Source organism: Sycon ciliatum, chromosome 4 (assembly GCF_964019385.1).
Source record: "Sycon ciliatum chromosome 4, ocSycCili1.1, whole genome shotgun sequence".
Taxonomy (NCBI): Eukaryota; Metazoa; Porifera; class Calcarea; order Leucosolenida; family Sycettidae; genus Sycon; species Sycon ciliatum.
In genome coordinates, this window is record NC_088646.1 from 21,318,292 (window position 1) to 21,341,495 (window position 23,204).

The window sequence follows — 23,204 nt, forward strand, 5'->3', positions numbered from 1 at the left end:
CCAGCATACCTGGGTGATTGGTGGGACTTTTTCAGCAGAAAACCTCGCATTTCCTTGTTATTCACGCGGCAATACCCGTCAGTGCCGTCTATCAAACTGTCGAGTATCGACACCTAACTGGTTGATAAAGAGACAATAATATACTGTATGCCGATACCAGTGGCCCACGGCGTGTCATCAAGGTCATTTTTATTCGCACCTGTACAAAAATGCGCTGTAGTCAAGCGCAAGCGATCCACACGTCTCCGTTTCTCCGTCTTGGCATTGACAGGCGACCGGGAGAAGGCGATGTAAATGCCAACTCCAGACCGGCGTAAAGGACGAATAACAGTTAACACAAACTGATCATTTCTAGCCGCCTTATTATACCAGGATCGAAGTCAGTTGCTAACGCCAGGCAGGACTGTAGCCTGTACTTGGAATAATTGCTATTTGTACCGAGTCCGTATTGCTGCAGCCCTGCACATTACCTCCACAGCGTTAGAAACAACACCAGAAACTGACAGAAGAATTCATCCTCCATTCTGGAAGAAGACAAAGCGGCTCGGTACCGTGTTGCAGCAGTTCAAGTAAAAGTTAGTTGTAGCATTTTCTTTTGGATGTAAGTCGGCCCCTTAGAATCCACAAGCCAGGCCCTGCCAAAGCTGCGACTTACTTCAATACTTGTGACGTCTCGACGGTTTGTCTGGAACGGGGAGCGACTTGCGTCTACACGTGACTCCTGTACTCCGGACGTGGATATCGTGTATTCTTTTGCAGCTCCAACCAGCTTTGGCTAGCCACGCATCCCAGACGACCCCTCGCAGTTGTTCAGCGACTCACCCAGTCGGTGAGAGAGCGGAGTTTGCTTTGTCAGACTAGGAATGCCCAGTGTCCCGGACTTAGTGTAATAATTATTTCGATCCACGTGAGTGAATGAGACGTGGTGCGTCCTTGAAGGCGAGGAAATTTCATTTCTGTACGCACCAGACTGCTGGACACGTCTCCTACCATCGCTACCTGGCTACCGACCCAGGACAATTGGAAGGGTGGTAGGACAACACGTTTCCCTCCACTAGCAGTGGTAGACCAACAAACGAGCCTCGCAACTGAGTATCACCAAGTCAAATTTCCGGTAAACTATCGAATCCCAATGGCGTTCAAAGGCCAATGGGCCAAAGTACAGGGCTCCGACATTAGTCGCCAGTTGGCCGAAGTGTATGGCGACTTCTTTCCGCTTGAAGCTCGTCACTATTTCTGCGACTGGCTTGAAGATCAAACTTGGTGAGTGCTAGCGTAAGTAAACGAATCCTTTTTCTAAAATTAGAAGCAGTGCACTGCAATGTTGCCTGTTAGTTGACTATCGGATTCCATGAAGCGACCGGCCTGGTCGTTGACAACTGTAGTCAGTACACACATACGCCATGCATGGCGAGTGTGGATAATAATATTTGCTGTGTTTATCTTTCTTGATCGGCTTGCGGTCTGTGCACCCGGCCGGTACCCGACGACGACGTGGACCCACGCACAGGGATCGAGTGAATCTGGAGGAGGATATACCACAAGCACAGATATTGTTTTCAGCTTTCTTGGATCTCATCACGGTGCGCGTGAGCCAGGTAAGCATCTACCTTTGCTGCTGTACAATGTCAATGAGCTCATTCTTAGTCTCACTAGTACAATGATTATGTACATGTACTTCTTATTTTTTGAAGTACATACACTGTGTGAGCAGAAATTGTTCTTGGGGGAAAATTCCATCCAACTCCCAAAAAAGGCAGTTTGTGTTGTTGAAAATTTCGTCTACGGATTTGGGAATGTACTGACAGACTAGACCGTCAAATCGGCTTAGTTTGTACCACACAATAAAATGTACCGGTAGTCTGAAACCTCTTGGGACGAAGCAGCGAGGTTAAATCCCAGATGAATATGTCTGCTTGTACAATACAGGGACGAAGGAAAGTTGAAGTCCGAAACATTGCACTGTGACATTGACTAGTACATGTATGGCAAATTGTCATTCAGATTTGCGGTGTCAAAATCATTCCATTGTCCTGATGCAGCAAAATCCGGAATATCCTAGCATAACGTCAGATTCTGCATTCTTGACCAGCAAGAAAAGGAAATGAAGGCCTGGAACTCAAAAGACTTCTTTGCATACAAAGTCATTCATTTGGTGGCACAATGGTGACTCAGCAGAAGAGACTGTGACACAACTAATAACATACTAATAGTCACAGCTCGAGTACTGAAGTACATGCGTTTGTGATGCCAATGTGATAGTCAATAATGGGAAGAGGACTGTCTTGGAAACCTTACACTTTCAAGTTTGAGTTTTTTTGTTTTGAAGGAGCTGTTCATTCTGCTCAGTGTATTTCTCACCACTTTCGTGGCATGTGAGATTGTAGAGGTTGCAGTCAGATGTACTCTCTTGCTCCGATGCATTCAGAACGAATGTTTGCTTCAATACGTCCGTTTAATGTGGAGAGAATGGTGATGCCGAGCGGTGACTGAGGCTGACTAGCTGGCACCGTTTTAGCCTCTGTAGGACAAAGAGACTCTGACCGGAGAACCACGGCAGTCGGGCATACAGGATGTCACCCGTGGCTAGCAATCACACTGGCACGATTGCAGGACTTGCATGCACATGGTAAAGGGGATGGCGCAAACACAAGCGAACCATCACTCCAACCGTCTCTTATCGACCAACGGGCATGTCGTACCAACGGCAGACCCTTGTGGAAATCATGTGTGTACGCCCTACGAAATCACGACTTGACATGCTACCAATGCTCATGAGAAGTAGACTGCACCTTTTTTCATTGCATTCATGTCCTCAGGCTTTGTATGAAGTGCTTTGAAGACATATTCCTAATATTCCTACATGCTCCCTATATGCACTGATGGGTTCGTCAAATTGTTCGGGATGCCAGCTCAGTGGGTTTTGAAAAATCACTACACACTGAGCGCTCATTAGTTTGGGGCCATGTCTGCCTACGGAACACTGCGGCCGGTGTGAAACACGTACCCTGAGGGAGGTGTAACACTACCATTACATTACAATCTGAGTTATCTGGAGAGCCGGTGAACTTCCTCCTTCCGCTAATCAACTCTGCTCGCCAGCGACCAGTAACCCAGAAGGAAAACGGAACGAGCCAGGGAAGTTAATTAGAGTGCCCATGCCAGTATGCCCTGTTCTGTAGCGTGTCGCATACTTAGCGGGTTGGCGAGCTGAAAACACCTGCACTTCCTCTAAGAGTTCAGATGAATCCCTGCAGATTCTGCTCCCCATCAGTTCAAGTTCCATGTGGGCTACTCCCGGATAGTATTGCCGTGGGCGTTGGAAAACTGCAGAAATCTTTTCTGTACCTCAGCCTGTGGGTACAGTTTGCCAAGATCCACACAAGCAAATGCAAGCAACAAAAAATAATGGGGTTAATCGAGTCGGGGCAATGGAAAGTTCACTCATACATTTTTTTTACAAGAAATCACGAACCTCGAGAACAAAATACTGCATGATAGAGGTGGCTGCAGTCGCATCTGTGGTGGTGAAACTGGAGCATCTCCGCCGACCAGAGGTCTCGGCTTCAGCGACACTTTCAGTGCACCAAAATGTGGGGAGGAGTAGACACAGGGGTTGAAATGGGAAGAGGATATTTACAGTGAAACTGCCATCACCTTCGCAGAAGCATTATGAAAAGATTCACAACCGAGTATTATTTCAGTGGCTGATAATTCCCTAGGGATACTGAAGGGAAATGTATGGAATAAATTTGTGGCCAGGAAAAAACAAACATTGGGCATGGCCATTACATACCATAGCCTATGGGACTATGACCAGCCCCATGCACAGTAGCACTATGTTGCATGTACGATGATCTTCTTACCCCTGCGCACGTGCCTATGATAGGTCACACTTGATGTATCGTGTGTAAGAAATTTCGGAAATAAGAATAGAAAGTCGTTTTTCAAACACCCACGCTATAACCGATACCTACTGTATATTGAATTCACTGTATTCGTTGTTTGCCTGTAATAACTCTTATGAGAAGGCCCAAAAAGTCGTAGCTCAAAGTAATCAATGTCCCTTGTTGAGAGAGTGGAGTTTGTTGTTCTCCTTGCCTTGATTGGTCCGGAGCATCCATATAGGTTGGCATGTTGACACTGTGTGTCAATCACGGTCTGCTTCATGTGTTTCCACCAAACCTTCTGGCAGTGGTGGAGGAATGGGCCCAAGAGGGGGTGAACTCAACTGAATTGTGTCAGCTATCTCATGCAACGCTAGCAGGTGGAGCTGCTACTTGGTCATACAGTGCTGTGTGGTAGTCACTGTGGGGCATGACCAACTGAGAGGGTTGCTTGTATGTGGACAAGTACTGTCCGAGGCCCTAAAGCCAGTCAGCAAGTGTATCTACCCGTAACTTCCACTACCACACTTATAGACTACTACACACTGTATGCTATACAGTACTGTCGGGCGCCGAAGAACGGGGCTCAGGGTTCTAGCCTAGCCCGTTCTTATTTTTCGCGAACACAGCAGGTCCGCTCTTGTTTGACGGTACAGACGTACATGTACATTTATGCAGAGCTATGCTTCTGACTGAAGTTCTGAGTGCACATTACAGAGTACATTACGGTTTCCGTTCTTATCTGCAGAAAATCCAGCCTAGACAGTTCTTAAAATTTGGTGAAATTCTAGCCTTGCTGTTCTTTGGCGCTCCGTTCTTCGGCGTCCGGCAGTATGTAGTACTGTAGGCATGTAGCAGTCCATGGAGCAGTCCATGTAGCGGTAGTAAAGGTTTCAATGCTACTGGTGTACTTCAAATAACTATCGTCCTGGCTACACGAATACAATCATCATGTTGTCTGTGCATTTGCAGGCGACATCTGGTTCCGCCGACCAATGTCGTTCACTCTCCTTCTGTGTGTGTGTGTCTGTGTGCATGTGCATATTTGTGTCTGTCTGTACCTGTCTGTCCATCTGTCTGTCTGTCTGTACCTTTGTGTGTGCGTATATGTGTGCGTCTATGTCTCGATGCAGTGTAACGAGAACAATGAATTCGTGATGCGGCTGCAGTTTGAAAAGCTCCACTCCCAACTGATGGTAAGCCATGGTTGTCAGACATGCTGTTGACAGACTGATACAAATCTACACAGGGGCTACCGGAAGTGCGAGATCAGTGTGTGCTGGATGGTGGCCACGGCTGGATGCCACCTGCCCATTGTCCTTGACATCCACACCAGCTAGGTGTGTGCTGGATGGTGTGCCGCCGCCGCTGTGTACTCATAACGGTGACGCGAACCTAGTTTCAAAAAAGCGGGCAGAGAAGGTGTGATGGTCACGGTGTTGCCTGCCGGCTGCACTGCTCCATGTGGCCTCTTCTTTGCAGAAACTGATCGACTGTGTCGTTGGCCTTCACTCCATCACTCAGATTGTCTTGTCCGCTCTGTGTGTTTGCCGGTGTGTGTGTATATACGGTGTATGCAAATCAGCCATGCATGTGCTAGCTACATGTTTGGAAATGATGTACCAGTGATCGAGCACAGCTAGGTTGGTTGGTTGGTGTTAATATCATCATTCGATATCAGCAGGTTTCTGCAGGTACGTTCACTAGTCAGAAACGCAAAGTACTTTTTTTCTCAAAGCAAAAATGGACTGAGCCATGACACTGTGCTTTTAGAGTGCACGTTTTTTTTTGCACAATGCTGTCTAACAGTTAATGCCGCTGTTATTGCTGTGATTCCTGTCCTGGTGTAGATGCGCTACGGTGAGCGACCACTGGAGTTTGTTCGCACCGTGCATCACTGTCTCAACCGGGAGCAGGCGATGCTGAGTGCGCACGAAAATGTACGTACCCCCCCCCCCCCACCTTTACTATCATAATGGTGTACATGATTTTAGGGCAAGCTTTGTAGTGATAGCTCGCTGCAAAGGCTTAGCAATGTACATGAACATGTACGCTACCCACTACTGCAATGTTGTACGGTCTATTGTGGGTTGGGCACTGGGCATTGGCTTGTGTGTTCTGGTGACATTGCCGTGACTCATGTTGGCTTCAATCTAGTCTAGTAACTCGCGGAGGTTTTGTGACTGGCAGATCATGACATGCATACTATATATAGTGAAGGTGTATAGTATCTTGTATAGTATCTACTAGATACTATACACCTTCCCATGCCACTGTTGTCTTACATTGTTGTTCTCTGTCTTGTGCCATATGCTTTACCTGTACTTGTACACCAGTGCATTCCCCCAGCTGCCATGAACGGCCGACATAGCATTATACAACAAACTCTGACTCAGGGTCACAGTCTGGTCGAGGTAATTGTTATGGTTGTATATACATTGTATATTATTACTCAATCTGCGGACAGCATGCTGTTTCGTTCTTTGTGAACTCATCAGCGCAGCACAGAGGAAATGAGGCCGAACCTGATAGCAATGAAAATAAAAATTTCCAATCAGGCCCGAACATACCTTGCCAGAGTGCTCAAACTGACAAGTCAGCGAGCTCTGCGTAATGCAAACAGCAAAGGCACTACCCCACATGAGAGTGCTCAACTACTACAAGAGCAGGAGCGAAAGTACTCAATCTGCGGACAGCATGCTTGTATATTATTATGTGATGTGAGAGAGTGTGCAGGTGTGTGTGTGTGCGTGTGTGTGTGCGTGGTGTGTATGTGCTTGTGTTTGCATTTGCGTTCTATACTTGTGCATCTGGTGGCACGTGTGTGCATAGAGGCATGCGTACTAGTATGCATACCGCCATGTGTCAAGCTACAAGCTACAGGAACCCTGCCTTTGGAAATCAGCCATGCAAATTACTTGCGTTTGAGTAATTATCTTTCCACACATCCAGCCTACATGTACACGTATGAGTACTCCAATTGTTTGGCTAGATATTATGGATTATGGATACACTAGTACAGGCTGCGCATGTAGAAAAAGCAGTTTCATGATCATGAGGACTGATGCAGTTAGTTTACAGCTTGTTCAACAGATGTGGCCTATCCCACGGGACTCGAGATTTTAGACATATTACTTACTTACGGTACCATTCTTGCAACTTGCTGGAACTCCATTTGGAAATTGGTTTCTTCTTTCCCCGTGCAGCAACTAACATGTGATGTACGGACACTCCAGGCCAAGCAGGAGGCCATCATTACACTGGGACAGGAGCTGGCCAGAATTCGAGGTATGTTCACTAGCATGTCCATCCACGTGATGTGATTTCCTCGTCACAACGGTCAACTATTACACACTAATAGTTTATTTAAGTACAGCATGCCGCTCTTCCGTTATTCACATTAGACAGGTTCAGCAATACTATGTTGAGTTCTACGTTAGCCCACGGAACCGATAGCGGTTTGCTTCATCTAGTAGGCATGGGTCAGTGCTAGCACCGGGGTCAAGGTCTCCTGCCAACAATACCGGGGAGTGTAGCGCGGTTGTAGTTTTATGAACACAATGATAGCTGTGTCATGCGACTTGCCCCAGGGTCTAGATGTGGCAGTACTGAATCAGTATGTTTGCCCAGCGTTGTGTCATAGTGTTAGCCGGTTAGCACGGCATGTAAGGGGGGTTGTAAGCAAATCCTCTTGATTGTGCTGGTAGCCCAAACCTCTCTCTCTCTCTCCATCTTTGAGTGCACGTGGCAATGCCGTAGCAACATTCCAACATTATATATTTTCGACCATGCGGGACAAGGGTTTGTGTCGCATGTGTGTGTGTGTGTGTGTGTGTGTGTGTGTGTGTGTGCGTGTGCGTGCGTGTGCGTGCGCGTGTGTGCGTGTGTGTGTGTGTGTGTGTGTGTGGTGTGTGTGTGTGTCCGTCCGCACTTGTTCACATGTTGTCCTGTTTGGTTAGAGTCAATGCAAAATATGACACAAGCGCTGGGAACCGGATGCCAGGTCAGCCTCACATACATGAATCATTGAAACGATACACTGCTATATTGACATCCCTGTTGCGGTTGCACACGCTCACACATTACAGCCAGCACTCGCGTGCAGTGTATTTCCCACAACAAGGGAAGGCATTATGATAATCATGTATGCATATCGACTATCGTACTCGCTCGATTTGAGCCCTCTCTTGAATAGTGCCCCCCCCCCCCCCGCGGCTTGCAATCAAACGCATTTCCTACTTTGGTGTTGCTTTGCTAAGGTTCTTGTCCATGTCATTGTTGCACTGGTTGTTTCAGAATCAAAATCACAGTTCTCGTTGCAGCTTCTGTTGAGCCGTGATTGGTGAACTTTACACTCTGTTTTTCCTTGCCTTCTTTGTTTTATGCTGGATGACGTAACTGTACCAGCATGGAAAAATAGTACCCTCTCTTTGAATAGTGCCCCCTATTGAATAACGCAGTGACCCGTCTGTGGTGGACTTTGAAAAAAAAAACAGTGCCGGGGGGGGGGGGGGGGCTAATTGCGCCGCACGTTGCTATGTAATTGGGTATGGCATCATGGCTCCCCGTTGCTTGACTATGAGTTGATACCTCCATAACGAAAGCTGTATGTTCCTTACACAGACTGTGCCGGCACAGGCAGAACTGACAGCAGTCCGGCAACTGGAGACATCTACATCGGCTGAGCTGCATAATGCTGCTACTCTGCAACTGACGTCAAGATCCGTAAGGGCATGTTGTTCAAGATTCTTCATGTTGGATCGGCGATTCTGGGCAAAAGAATATGTTTATTGTGTGCATCTGCTGGTGTTCTGAAGCTATGGTTTTCAAAGAGTGCAAGTCCTTGGGGTGCCTTTTTTTGCAACAGTTCAGCCTTTGGCGCTCGGGTAAGGTCTGGTGAAATACGGCGAGAGTGGCTTGCTGTTGCTTGAGGCAAGGGTGCAGGTATGGAACTGTATATCTGTTTCGGGAAACAAGGGTTAAAAAATGAGGCTAGTGTTCTCTTTTCAGCTCGCTCAACTCATGAATGCTAGTGTTATTGACGCTGTTATTCATCTTCGTGTAGATGGTGTACCAGAAGACGAACGACCTACTCCACGCCTGCGCTGCTACGCTAGGGAGTATAGTGGAGGAGCTGAGTGACTGGAGGTACCTGCAGTACAAAGCAAGAGGTGGTGGACCGCCGCCTGGGCCTCTCGACATGATCCAGAAATGGTAAGAGCAGTGAATGACAGAGACAGCACACAATCATTGCTGCAAGACCACATACAACGTATTGATGGCCGAGAAGTCCAAGCGTTCAGCATTCATTTCACTTGCACTGTTTGTGCATGAAAGCGGACAAAGAAGACTGGACAGCTCGCCACTATATTTACAGAGATCCGAAATGCTGCTGGGTTCAAGCACAAACCAACGGAACGAAGACTTACACGTAGTTGTGTCTTATCGGACACACACGCACACACAATCTCTCTCTCTCTCTCTCTCTCTCTCTCTCTCTCTCTCTCTCTCTCTCTCTCTCTCGCTCTCTCTATCTATCTATCTATCTATCTATCTATCTATCTATCTATCTATCTCTCTCCCATACAAATACAAGTTAAACCGGGTCGGTTGGTTGGTTGGCTTTGTATTTTACTAGAGATACTCAACTATGTTCTAATTACTATTGTGTTCATTAGGTGCGAAGCGCTGGCTGATATACTGTGGACGTGCCGGCGACAAGTGCAGCAGGTAAGAAGAACAACAGCCTATGGTATACGTCCGCTATACCTGTACAGTACAATGTCTAGGCCTAGAGGTGTAATGCCCGTGGGCTAGTCTTCAACAATACACCATGTAAGAGCATGGAGATGCATGGAGCATGGAGATGTTAACCTTGATTGTAAGAGCCCACACACAGCATTACACAGGTTCGTACAGTTATTGTAATGATCAAGGAACTGAAAGACAAGGAAAGAGAGCTCACATTCTCGGACGTCTAGTCCAGCACAGCAAGCATGCAAAACCGCCACGAGCCCAGGCGCGCATGCGCCTTGTGATGGGCCCTTATCACATCTACGTCTACAGCAATGATGCGGGTCATCACAGCCTTTCTGCTTCTGATGCAATGATGGTCATCACAGCCTTTCTGCTTCTGATGCGTCTTACGGCAGTCTGCATTCCTGGGTAGAGTCTGTAGCAGTGTTGAGATTCACACAGTGTACGTAGTGTTATTCATTTGGCATGGCCATGTGTGCCAACATGGACTAACCTTCCAGGCAAAATATGTATTGGAACTGATGACCAAGCACATGTGTGTGTGGGGGGGGGGGCTCTTTGCCTGTTTTTGCTGTGATACAAACACCAGGCATGTGCATTAGCTGTGTTGCCATGGTGATTGTCTGGTGCTTCTCTACAGCTTCAACACCAGAAAAGTCAGCTGCAGATCAACAAAGAGCCTGACCCTGAGCTACCGGACCTGGACTTGCTCTGCCGTCGACTGCTGTACCAGCTCATGACAAAGTGAGCAAAGCATGCATGCATGCACAAGAACACTGGATGCTTGCACTGGATGCAGCACTGTGTAACACTGTGCCTTACTAAACTGACTTCCTTCACAGTGAAGCACTACGTCGTAAACACTGATGACCTCCCATAGGCATAGACACTATTTCACCACTATGGTTGGATGCTTCCCAACCACCCACCCACCCACCAACACGACTCACTCGCAGCTTGTGATATAGACGGATGCTTGGGAAATAAAGAGGTGCATCCGGAGTGAAGAATGCGGTAAAATCCCGTCGCGATGGGTTGAGTGCTTGAACAGCTTCCGTACAGGAGGGGCGGGTCTTCTTGATATAATAATTATCATTGGGTTCCTTGCTGGCTGATGAATTAAGCTAATCATAAGTATTTGTTGCTGCTGCCCTCAAGGTCCTTCATTGTCGAGCGCCAGCCGCAGCAAGTCATCAAGACGAACACGAGATTTGGAGCATCTGTGAGGTAAATGATGTGGTGTGTTAAGCGACCGAATCCATGCTGCATGGTGCAGAGCAAGCAGGTGTGTTAATCCCGGGTGTGTAATAAGGCTAAATCATCGTGACAGTGGCAGCGACTTCTTCGGCAATGATTTTATTGGAAAGTTGATTGCTCCCACACCGGAGCTCGCACTTTCCCGCCGGCTTGATTTGACATAGGCTGGACACACAACTTAAGGCTAAGGTGTAGCAAGGCTGCTCTCTAAAAGCGTGTGCAGTATTGTACCATTGGAAAATGCTTTGCTTCAGGGAGGCAATGGTTTTCTCACTTTCCCTCAGTAATGGACGGTGACTTCAAACTCTGGTTTTCATCTCCTTGTCACTTTGCAGAATGCTGGCAGGCTCCAAGCTATCGCTTCATCTGATCAACATGGAAGTGGAGGCCCACATTATACCGTAAGCACTCTTGATAGCGCCGTCCACCGTGTACCATTGTGGTACTATACACTCGAATGTCGAGTGCTGGCTGCCACCGGCATCTCCAGTACAGCTCGCACACTGCATGCAGCCTAGCTAGCACCTGCAGACTCCGTGATCAGCACAGCAATCGGCTGTCATTCTTGCGGTGACGGCGTTTTATTTTATGTTACATTTGCTTGACTGTTGTACGTTTGCCTATGCTTCCTATCCAGTACCCAGCTTGCACGGACAATAATAGCCGAGCCAAACTAGTAAGTGCTTCGGCTCTGTACGAGTATATCGCTGGAGTAGCTGCTGAGTGAAGCCATATTCTGTGATGAAAGTGGTGAACATCAGACTTACCGTCAGCACAGTTACTATGGAAGCAGGCCAATCAGTTTTTGTTGTTGTTGAGTTAGCTACCGTTAAAGCTATCCTGCTTGTACTGGTATGACAAGTGCTTCAGTCGTGCGTGAACGTACACCTGTAATTTTGTAAATGTGTGCATGTATGCATGCCTGGCCAAAAATTAGTGTTAGTATTATTGCCAGGGCCGGGACTTCAGGTGGTCCGGCCAAATGGGGTACTTGACTAGAAATACTTAGTAAATGTTCTAGTGATGAAAATCCGTTTTGAACGAATTAGTCGGGCAACCCTTTTGAAATAAGGCCTCACCGGCCATACCAGACCAGCTTGACTGCGTGCTACGTCTCTGATCAGTCTTCTTACTTTCCTGTTCGCCCAGTAGTGTGCAGCTTCCAAGCAATCGCAGTGACCTGAAGAACACGACCAAGGTGATGGAGTATGATCGCAGCACAGAGGTGTTTGGTGCTGACTTTACCAACATGGTAAGGCATGAGTGTGGTGGCCCAACCTGTGCTGCTGCTGCTGCTAATGGTGGGGGTGCTGGTGCCTGGTAGTGCTGCTGGCAGTGGTAGTGCATGCTGGTTCTCGAGGGGTCGACAGCGCAATGCCCACTATAAACTGCACTACATTGCATGTTGTAGAACGAACATATCCAACCATCACTAGGAGCATGAGTTTTGCTAGAATGTATTTGGCTTTTGGTCATGAGAGAGTAGTGTAGCTTGCTTGATCACTGCCTTGGCATTCCTGTGGGCCTTATGCGGGTTACTGATTGTGATCATGAGTCAGTATCAGTTGCATCGGCGGAAGGTATAGCTTGAACATGCACATCAGAATGAGGGTTCGATTGAACTATGTCATAAATCAGAGTTTCATGCCGAGGCAATCATCAGACAACTGATATCAAAACCTCTGGGACTAATCCTTGTATTTCTGCTCATGCGTGAGTCTTGGTGTCGAGACTCTTGGGGTTCTTCGCATTGTTAAGATGGTCAGCGTCTCGTACCTTGAATATATGCATGTTAGTTGCACATGACATAGTGTAGAACAATGTGTCAACGTGCCGGCAACTTCTCTCCTGTCTGTCTTGTTTCAGATTCTGCCGAGGCGGCCCCCAGTTCGTAGAAGCGGCGGCCACGCTGATCTGGTATGTGTACCGAGTTGTGTATACCTTCAACAGACGACATGCACCAAGTGTGCAGAATTCTTCTCGCTCTCACCCATGTCCTGTTCTCCGTGTACATGTACAAACTCACTGCACAGCACCAAGGCTTGAGATACTAGTATATCTTTGCACTAAACTCTGGACAATGGCAACCTTTGGTACAATGTGCAGTTATAACGTATTAACATCAGTGTTCTATTGCTCTGTGCTGTGTCCGCAGTCGGTTGCTGAGGAGAAATTCTGCCTGGTGTTTATCGCCAAGTGCGTGCTGGGAAATGGAGACATTGAGATACCGCTCATGGTAAGCCGGGCTTTTATCTTCTCTTCTGTTGATCACCAGTGACATCCAGTGGAGCGAATGGCCAGATTTGACAGTGGACATGCATTGGATATCGTGGTATCGTGCTGAGGGCACACAGGCGGGAGCAAAGCCGGCACCACTGTGTATCTTGAGTGTATCTTGTGTGTGTGTGTGTGTGCATGTGTGTGTGTGTGTGTGTGTGTGTGTGTGTGTGTGTGTGTGTGTGTGTGTGTGTGTGTGTGTGTGTGTGTGTGTGTGTGTTGGTGGGGTGTGGAGTGGTGGTTCCGGGTGACCATGTGGCTTCTTCACTGAATACGGTCATTGATAACTGCTGACTCGGACATGTGCACCTCAATGGCATTCCGGGTCCATCAGACTAGCAGTCCTGCAGTACGGACAGACCTGTGACTGGTTCAATCTAGTATCGCCGCTCTTCAATCATATCAGCCATCTGCTTTGTTGCGTCTTGCAGGCCATCTCATGCCCGCTGGTTGTCATTGTGCACGCCACGCAGAGTGTAGCTGCTGAAGCCACCATGTTCTGGGATAGTGCCTTCTCTGATCCAGTAAGTGGAATCCTGTTTCTTCCAGTCCTCTGTGACCCAGTGCAGTGGTTGGCTAGATACTTTGATGATCGGAAAGAACTCATAACAAGAGAAAAGATCAGCCTGACAGTGTTGACGAACAAAGCACCCAGACGCAGCACTTCAAACACACCCACAGTGCTCTCTCCCATGCACTTGGGTACTGCACCACTAATACCAGCACTAATACCAGCTCAGTGACTGAGTGTTTACATTGAAATAGATAATGGCTCCATGGAGCGAATGATGCACGAGGCAGGTGACACAGCTGGCAAACATAAGGGAAATGGTAATACTTGTAGTTGGTGTGAGCATTTCTGTGTGGGCGCAAACACCTAAGACATACGTTGGTGCCAGTGCATAACCATGATGATGTGCAGTGCATAACCATGATGATGATGATGTGCAGTGCCAGTAGGTGATGAACCGTTTCTGATCGTGACAGCGGTGTGACTGGTATCATTGTATTGCATCCAGCATCCATGCTTCACCAGGTCTAGTCGTCAAGTTTGTTGTTCTGGTGCCATAGCACCAGTTCAAGGTTTCCTCCTCTTGCTAATACCCACGTACACACAGTCCCGCAGAGTACTTCGAAGTATATTCATTGGCACAAGATCATGGCACTCACAGATCAGACACCACGGTTGTTCGTTTGATGATGAAGTTGGTTTCTTCCCCTTTCCCGCCTGCAGGCAACGTTTGCTCATCGTGAGGTGGTCGAATGGCAGGAGATGGAGAAAGCAGTCAACCTGTACTTTGCCAAGAACTGCGAGCGCGGTGTGGACAGCGGTCAATTGCGGTGCCTGTACAGCAAAGCATTCCCGTCGCAAGGTAGGGCGGACTGAAAGCACTGCACTACTACATGCTCGCAGTCTCCGGCATTAACAGCCAAAGGACACATGCCATAACCACCACCGTTGTGATGCTGTGCTTACAACCCCAAGGAAATGCTTCAGACTCAAGTTGAGTAACATTAGGGTAGAGGAGACGGTTTCAAATAGGAAATAGGTTGCAAACCGGAACGGTCTCAATATTCACTTTCTCTCTTGGTATTTTGATTAGAAAACATATGTCACAGTGAGACTACGATGTTTTACTCTGAACCAAAATTTCATTGCTCTGCGATGACCAGAAGCGCCATACCAAGCAGGTGAGTTTTTGACGTGTTGCTTCGCACTGCGACTTGAGTTTTACGTCTTTCGAAAAATCAACTTCTTGTCGCAGGTAAACAGCGGCTCGCCTCTCGCGAATAAAGCACCTTATACCAATGAAAACTAATGGAAGCACACACAAGGCTTATTGTTACTCTGTCCTGGCCGTCGTGGAGCGATAGCGATTACCTAATTTCAGAACTCAGAGTGAATTTGACGTGCACTCTAAAACCTTTCCGGTTTGGAGCCACCTCTGATTTGAAGTGAAAAATTGGGCAACTTGGAGGCTATGGGCCAACACAAAGGAGTGGCTCAGTTCGATTGACTCTGGCCTCAGAGCAAACTTCAACATGCCAGTTTCCTTCCAAACATATTTCGAGTGAACAATCCACGCTGATGATCGGGTTGGGTCTATACAAATTTTGCTGTCAAACCGTTCCGGTATCGAACCGTCCCCTCTACATGCAATGCCTTCGTGCGCATTACATCAACGTGAGCTAGGTTATCTTTCCCCTCTTTCACCGTGCAGGTCACGGCTGCAACAAAGGAAGGGAGTTTCCCCTGTCACAACCAATGGTAACCGTTTGCATTGGCCCGGTATCTGTCCACTGGTATACACTGGAGCCGGTAATATGTGGCTATTGTCTCAGCATTTCACCAGGCAGGTTGCTTATACTTATAACCTGGACCAGCAAGCGAAGTGTGACACATTAGGAGATAACCATAGGGTGGATCACCTGGTGAATAATCGAGTGGAGTACAATTAACATGTGTGCTGTACGTGTGTGTATGCTTTCTTTCTGCAGAGTACAACGAGCTGACCAACTTCCACATCAATAAATTCCACAGGGTGAGTTTGTGTGACGTACTTATCTTGTGGGTGGTTAGATAGTTCATCCCATGCCATTCGAAACCTAGTTTACCATCATTATCTTCAGAAGTGGCCTGTTGATTCAAGAACGAAGATCGATTGCTCTGTAACACGAATGAACTCCATTTTAACGTCAGTGTGGATTCCGCAAACTTGCCATTAACTATGACTCGTATATCCACGAAGTTCTGTTGCCTCCACTGGGCAAGGCGTAAAGTGTTTGGTGATAGCATTGTTATCGACGTGGGCTGCTGTGGTGTTCAATATTGACAGGAACAAATGGAGGCCCGTCGCTTCACGTTCTGGTCATGGATCTACAGCGCCGCCGACATCATCAAGAAGCACGCACTGAGCATGTGGTCCAAAGGGTCAGTGACTGTAGCAATACTAGCATGTGGCCTGTCAACAACTGGGTGCTATGAAATAAAAAAAGTAAAAAGAATGATAATGAATACAAGAGATTGACAGTGAGCACTTACTGTTGCTATGACTGAACAATGCACAGACCATCCCACTGCAATCCTAGTTGTACTGACCTGTAGCAATGCTTGACCTTGACTATGCCCGTCACGGGCCTAGCAATGACCCTGGGAGTCTGAGTGCACAAAGCAGAGTGCCTGGGGCAGCGATAGACAACACATGACTCATGCAGGTGGCACATCAGTGGAGAATGGGTTCAGGCACATGACGATTACTCGCACCAAACTATGTCAGTGCTTGATGGAAGAGAAGCTAGAAACACTAGCAGCTCAATAGCCCATACGAATATGTTGCTGCCTTTCTTCCCTTTTCTTAGGGTGTTTCCCTTGCTCAATAATACTAACATACAGCTGTTGTGTTGCCTTGTCTCCAGACTAATTGAAGGCTTTCTGTCTCGCGAGCAGGCTGAGGAAAAGCTACGCACTCAGCAGGGACAAGACACATTCCTTATTCGCTTCAGCGAGTCAACTGAAGGAGGCCTCACTGTGGCGTTCAGCGAGTTTGACAGTGCCAAAGGTGTGTGTGTGTGTGTGTGTGCACATGCGTGCGAGAGAGAGAGAGAGGGGGGGGGGGGGGTGGGGAGGGAGGTAGGGAGGGATGAAGGGAGGGAGGGAGGGAGAGAAAGAGAGAGAGGGGAGGCTAGGAATAACACTGTTGACATGTGTTGTATGGGCTGGAGCCTGTTTAGGGTGGTAACCTTGCATCCTTGTACTCAGGGTCATGATCATGTTATTAATTTTTATTCTTCCCTACAAGGGTAGATGTCCTACTTAATCTCTGATCAGTTGGTGTCCTGGTGACGCGATTGCAGCACCACAGTCTCTCCTTTTCCACACTGGACTTTTTGCAAATACTGTATGATGGGGAAGGTTATGACAAAGCCATAGTTAAATTGCAACTGCTGTTGGCACGTCTTGTTTTTGTGCATAGGTGGCCGTGGTTTGGATCACCTGCAGCCGTGGACTGCGCATGACTTGAACACACTACAGCTGGCCAACCGGTGAGTACTACGGCGCTACAGTACGATAGAAAGCACTGTAAAGCGTGAAATTTTCGCGGCGTTTTTAGTTCGCATTTTCGGAATCCGGACAGGTTTGCGAGGTTTTAATTTTGCGATTGCAGAATTTGCTACTGTGGCATTCATGCTACACCTTCCATGGATCTCCTGTTCGCGCTGTCTAAATTTCGCGATTTCCACGCGGTCGCGAATTTTGCAGAAATTAGACCATGGCAATAATTTCACGGTTTACAGTACTAACAATCCACTATCGTCTCTGGAGCATGCTTCACACACAATGTCATAAATCGTTGTACACCAAGTAATATACTTGAAGTACATTCATAGCTGTATGTGGCTATGCTTGATGTGGGCTCAACAGGGCACATCATGTGACGTACCACTTGTGTTTCTCTGCCCGCCCACGACCTGAGCCAGCCATCTTGACCGGGCTATCGAGGATGAAATTGAAACTGGTTGCTGCGCTATTGTTTATGCCAGATTAACAGAGCGAACTATGCCAATGATGGCCTCTCCTCTCCCTGTGTGCGCGTGCGTGCATGTGGCTGCCTCCTGTGTATGTGTTCTGTGCATGTATTTGTCCTCTACAGAATCCGAGACTTTGCTTTCCTGAATGTGCTTTATCCAAACACACCCAAGGACAGCGCTTTCTCGCAGTTCTATACACTGTCGACCGGTTCAGGTATGTAACTTACATTGTTGATCGCAGTGTGAGCAAGCTATGGCTTTAGCTGCTGTCTTCTACTGCAGCTGGTAGTGCATAGCTTCCCATCCTGCCTAAAGCGGCAATTCAGATGCAGAAAGTTGTTCCCTTTTCCCAGTGCATTCTTCTGGCAAGAAGTAGATGAAGGCGTGACTAGATATACAGAATTGTCATGGAGATTGAGAATGGCCAATGCGTGTACCGGTATGTGGACTACATGTGCCTAGAACAGGCGGCGGCAATAGCTGTTATCCTTACTGTAGCCCTTCTTTGGGTGGGTAAGAAAACAGAAGTGTACTGTCACCGCCACAGAGCAACACGTCTAACCATTTGCTGGGGGTGCACCATCTCCCCACCACACGTACGCGTTCACGCTCGTGCGTGCGCACGCACACACACACACACACACACACACACACACACACACAGCATGCCGCTCCAAACCATTCTCGTTGGTCAAGACACCATCTCTTGTTTCTGTGTGCAACTATCGCAGGCGAAGAGGGGCAGTACGTTCCTACATTTCTCGAGGTGAAGCGCAAGACCAAGAACAGCACCAACGGCACAGGCGGGTAAGAAGGCAGACCGTCACAGTACAGTGCTAAGCATGCTGCACAAGAACTATCTCTTTGCCTCTCAAATCCTATATAATTATTAGTGCTGAAACGATTACGTATTTTCTAGGGCTCAAACGGTTAGTCCGATTAACCGGTTGCAGACCGGTTACGAAGAATTAACGGTTAACCGATAAAGATAACGGTTACGCAGTAACTTTTCAGTCAATTTTTTCAAGTATCAGGTCGTTGCAAAGTATGCACTTTCGCAGGCTGTCGCACGCGTACGCAATTTCTGGGCTGTCATCTCGGTCATATCTGGTCTCTTCGTGTGAGAGTATGTATGAATGAGCATGCAAGAGAATATACATGTGTGCGTTGTACTGAATAGGGTACATTTTTTGAATAAGTATAGCCAAATATACGGTTAAAAAAGAGTCCGCAGGATTGCCGTGGCTTATAGGTTATAACCGTTAAACCGACCGTTAGCTTAGCAGTTAACTGTTGGGGGTAAAACCGTGACCGTTTGAGCCCTAGTATTTTCCTTAGTGGCTTAGCTGATACCATAACGATCGGCTTATCGGCTAAACGATTAATTATTATTGTAACTTCATCAGTACAATCATGTACATTCTGTGAATTTCAAATTTTTTACGAGTCCAACATCGACAACGACGGAAAGCGGGCGCATAGATCCGATGATCCCGCAACAAGTCGGTCAGCTGTTCGGACTGGCCTGACGAATGCAGACAAGACAGAGGCGACGCACTGGTTGCAATCCAAGAGCTGATGGATTGGTGCCCTTCGCCTGTGACTTCGCTGACTCCGACGATGGAAGTCAGAGAAGCCGGCCAGGGGTGCATATCGGCGGATTTCGACAGATGAGCTGACTTGAGGCGCGCCAACCAGTAACTAGTTGCTTTTCCTGTCTATGCTCAAAATAGGCCCAGACGCCAGGCCTAGCTCGTCGTCGAGCAAACTGGTTCGGGAACCGTCGACAAATCGGAAAACACGAAACTGAAGACCACTTTACTGTCTTTAGCTCAAGACTACTCGCAAGTGGGGGAAATTCCAGCCCCAGCAGCTAGTGCTAGACACGTACTGAGCCTGCCAGTCTTGCATGCTGTATGTAAGAAAAGTAGTCAGCTGAAAAGACGGCGAAGGTGATCGCGTCGATGTTTCTCAGATAGCGCTTGTACTTTTACACGATGTACATCGATGTTTCAAGTGTACAGTCATGTACATATTCATGTCGTATTCGCAACACTTTCGGTGCATGCACGCTTTGTGCGACCCCCAAAAGGGGGGAAGTCCCGTGCCGAGCGTAAGTACCATTCTACTCGTTTAGCCGATAAAATCGAAATAACCGCTCGATCTATTTCTTATCGAGTAAGTAACGAGTAATCGATATAATCGTTTCAGCACTAATAATTATAGGATTATACTGTATAATTATAGGCAAGAGTACATAACCCCCCAGAGTGTGCAACTCCACTATGGGTGCTGTCCCGACAGAATTTCAAGTTGACGTCATTTTGATGATGCAATGCGCACTGTACACGGATTATCAGACGAATCCGGAACCTGTGGTTGACCGAAGCCGATCGATCCTGTACCAATTATTGCAAAGAAAAACGTGTGATGCGTTGACACCCGTACACATGTTGTAAATCACTGGTGCAAGGAGCATTGCGTCATTAATAATGACGTCAACTTGAAATTCTGTCGGGACAGCAGGGTATGTGGGAGTTGCACACTCTGGGGGGTTATGTACTCTTGTTATAGGGGATTGCCCAATTTTGAAATTCGTTTGATCAAATTTTACAGATTGAACTACGCCGAACACTAAAATGGTTATCCCCAGTTTTTATAATTATCAAAGATGGCCTTTTGTTTGGTAATACCAGACCTTATTGGTAAAGGAGTCCTCAATTTTCAAAGTCCGATTGGACGAACAAAGCCGCTTGCTGCGTAACGTACTACATGTAACTTGATTAGAGGCTTCCATTTTTTCAATGCCAAGTTTGAGGAGGCTTTTATTTAGGATTTCGTGGTACAGTCGTCCCTCTCTAATCCAGCACTTTATAAACCAGCACCCTTTATAAACCAGCATAATTTTCAGCAACCAAAATGTCCTCTTCGTGCACATTGCAGCAGAAAATCAGATTTTGTAATCCAGCATCCTCCATAATCCAGCAGAATTTCCATAGCACAAATGGTGCTGGGTTATATAGGGACCACTGTATCCCCATCTAATTCCCACAACGTGCATGGAACACTGACATGGCCTACAGCAGCTGTGGTTATCGTGCTATAGTTTCCATACTAGTACTATTGAATGGATGAATCCCATGCATGCAGCTCGCCGTTTCGCTCTTGTCGTGTACCTACCGTTCACTCTAATACGTCCCTGCACACGTGTGATATACTAGAACATGCACTTCCAAGTACAGTGCTGCGCAATGAAGTCCGATCGCGTGAATCAAGGCTGCGCCCTGCGCCAGTTCACATCCCGGTATTCGCAGGTCTAGGGCTGCGCAGCGCCCGACGTGGCATTCACTCGCTTGATTGGATTTCATTGAGCAGCACTGTAGTGTTGGTTAGTGTGTGTCTTGCCTGTCAACTTGTGCCATAACCTAGTACATGTACGCTGTTGCCTGTTTTCTGCAGCACTCTGGAAAGCAATCCATCCACACCAAGCTCAGTAAGTCCAACAAAACGTGCAACTGTTGTTGCTGCTGCTGCTATTGCTGTTGTTGCTGCTGTTGTTACGGTTGTTGTTGCTGCTGCTGCTGTTGTTAATTTTGTTGTTGTTTCAAATCTTTATTCTCCCGATAGCCAGTGGCCAATAAGAGATTGTTGTTTCAAATCTTTATTCTCACGATAGCGGGCGGCCAATAAGAGATGTTGTTGTTGTAGAGTGGCCAATAAGAGATTGTTGTTTCAAATCTTTATTCTCACGATAGCGGGCGGCCAATAAGAGATGTTGTTGTTGTAGTTGTTGTTGTTTTGATTCACTTTCTGTCTTGTTATACTTATATTTCTGAAAACATTGCGACTGAACTTAGTATAAGACACTCTTCTTACTCTTCCGAGTAACGTTAATAGTTGTTTGTTAATCTTCCATGCACAGGACACACCACAGCCAGTACTCACGTAAATCTGAGTGCCATGCAGGAGACATTATTCTTTTGACAAAGCGTTCATTTCTTCTCTTTTCCTGTCTCTGTCTGTCTATCTCTCCCTGCCTCGTTCTCTCTCTCTATCTCTCTCTATGTAGGGTGAAAATGTGCAGAGTCCGTCGACCGTGTCAATCCAGGCCTCGTCACCGATGACCGCACACGCGCCCAGCGTACACGGCAACGGAACAACGCAGATGCCGATGCCGGTGAGCAGCTTGTTCGAGGATCACCGGGGGCTGGGCATGCTGCAGCAGTTCCCCGACGTCTCCATGGCCGGCATGCACCAGGCCGACCAGCTCACCATGTCAATGCAGTTCGGCGGACAGTTTGGCTCGTCTCACGTGGCCGACCTGGTGGACAGGTGGACGCCGGCGGCACACATCACACCAACGTAAGCCACCTTACGCCATCAGTCGCCGCGTCCATAAGCCACCTTACTCCATCAGTCACACCAACGTAAGCCACCTTACTCCATTACAGTCACCGCATCCGTAAGCCACCTTACTCAATTACAGTCACACCAACGTCAGCCACCTTACTTCAGCACAGACACCACATCCGATCAAAGCCAGGAGTAATAGCTTGATGTTGGTTCACTGATGGCGCCACCCAACATACATGCCTTCTGACACTGAATACATGGACTAGTAATTAATGACCTTCACATACGCTTGGGTTTAGCATTGTTGTCGAAAACTGAGTATCGAAATCAGCTAGAACTCGTGCAATAATCACCAGAGTTATTGATAGCGCCCTGCTGCAACCGACACCTAGCTAATAACAAGCGTGCACTCAACGGATACAGGATAGAATGGACACCTTGTAAAGACTGGATTACGCATATGCATTCCATCACACCGGCTACTTTGTCTGTGCACTTTATACAATCGTCTATTGAGAACCAATGCTAACTCGACCTTTGTTTTCTTTCTCAGCCCCGCACCCGTAGGCTAGCGTCCCCACACCCACACACGTGCACAACGTAAACAGGCCCATACACTCAAGTAAGGAACACATTGTACTACTTAAAACATAATATCTCATCCTGCCCCCCCCCCCCATCCTGATGCAGTGCCTGCAGTTTGATGCATTGAATTCTGCAATTAATAATTTCTGAAATAACTAAGTCGGGCAGGTAGATTGAGCACTCAAGCAGTCGGAGAATTTCTTCATCTTGAAATGAATCAACATCTTAACGCCATTGCATCCCTTTCCTTATTAGGTAGATTGAGCACCTTGTCAGTCAGAGGAACATTTCTTCGCACTGCATAATTTTCTTTCTCTTTTTGTTTTCTCCAAGCTTTGCCCTGTGTTTGGCGTCAGGCCAGTCTCGCTTTCGTTCATTGAAATGATGCTGCATGAACAACGTTCTGGCGTTGCACTTCAACGTGATGCACGGTGTGCATTCCACCACCGCCTGCACGTCGGAGAACTGGGGGTATTCCTACACTACCTAAACAGCGGAGAACGGGGGAGGCATTCCTACACTGCCTAAACAGCGGAGAACGGGGGCATTCCTACACTG

General features: G+C 47.4%; 1 protein-coding gene across 3 annotated transcripts; it reads left to right on the top strand.

Annotated features, from left to right (window-relative positions):
* The first annotated feature begins 189 nt into the window (after nt 1-189).
* On the top strand, nt 190-23,049 carry LOC135814991 (signal transducer and activator of transcription 5A-like). 3 transcript variants are annotated; one of them, XM_065328202.1, is made up of 27 exons: nt 190-1,263; nt 1,511-1,598; nt 5,021-5,083; nt 5,738-5,827; nt 6,224-6,301; nt 7,094-7,175; nt 7,847-7,890; nt 8,511-8,612; nt 8,953-9,101; nt 9,566-9,617; nt 10,285-10,388; nt 10,803-10,871; nt 11,237-11,302; nt 11,539-11,577; nt 12,051-12,153; nt 12,768-12,818; nt 13,057-13,137; nt 13,610-13,702; nt 14,413-14,551; nt 15,678-15,721; nt 16,016-16,110; nt 16,596-16,738; nt 17,153-17,222; nt 17,831-17,922; nt 18,440-18,515; nt 21,168-21,201; nt 21,778-23,049. In XM_065328202.1, exons 1-27 carry the CDS (start codon nt 1,133-1,135, stop codon nt 22,072-22,074), a joined length of 2,475 nt encoding a protein of 824 aa, XP_065184274.1. In that variant the 5' UTR covers nt 190-1,132; the 3' UTR covers nt 22,075-23,049. The 3 variants fall into 3 exon arrangements, with proteins under 3 accessions (XP_065184274.1, XP_065184275.1, XP_065184276.1); XM_065328203.1 differs by having other exon boundaries at nt 191-1,263; nt 12,054-12,153; XM_065328204.1 differs by lacking the exons at nt 190-1,263; nt 1,511-1,598; nt 5,021-5,083 and adding an exon at nt 5,358-5,581.
* Nucleotides 23,050-23,204: the final 155 nt, after the last annotated feature.

Bases quoted from the DNA above. Each gene is read 5' to 3' on its own strand.
- LOC135814991 (XM_065328202.1), top strand. From the start codon at position 1,133: ATGGCGTTCAAAGGCCAATGGGCCAAAGTACAGGGCTCCGACATTAGT. The intron at 11,578-12,050 runs GTAAGTGCTTCG...CTGTTCGCCCAG, and splicing joins ATAATAGCCGAGCCAAACTA to TAGTGTGCAGCTTCCAAGCA. The intron at 16,111-16,595 runs GTCAGTGACTGT...CCTTGTCTCCAG, and splicing joins CTGAGCATGTGGTCCAAAGG to ACTAATTGAAGGCTTTCTGT.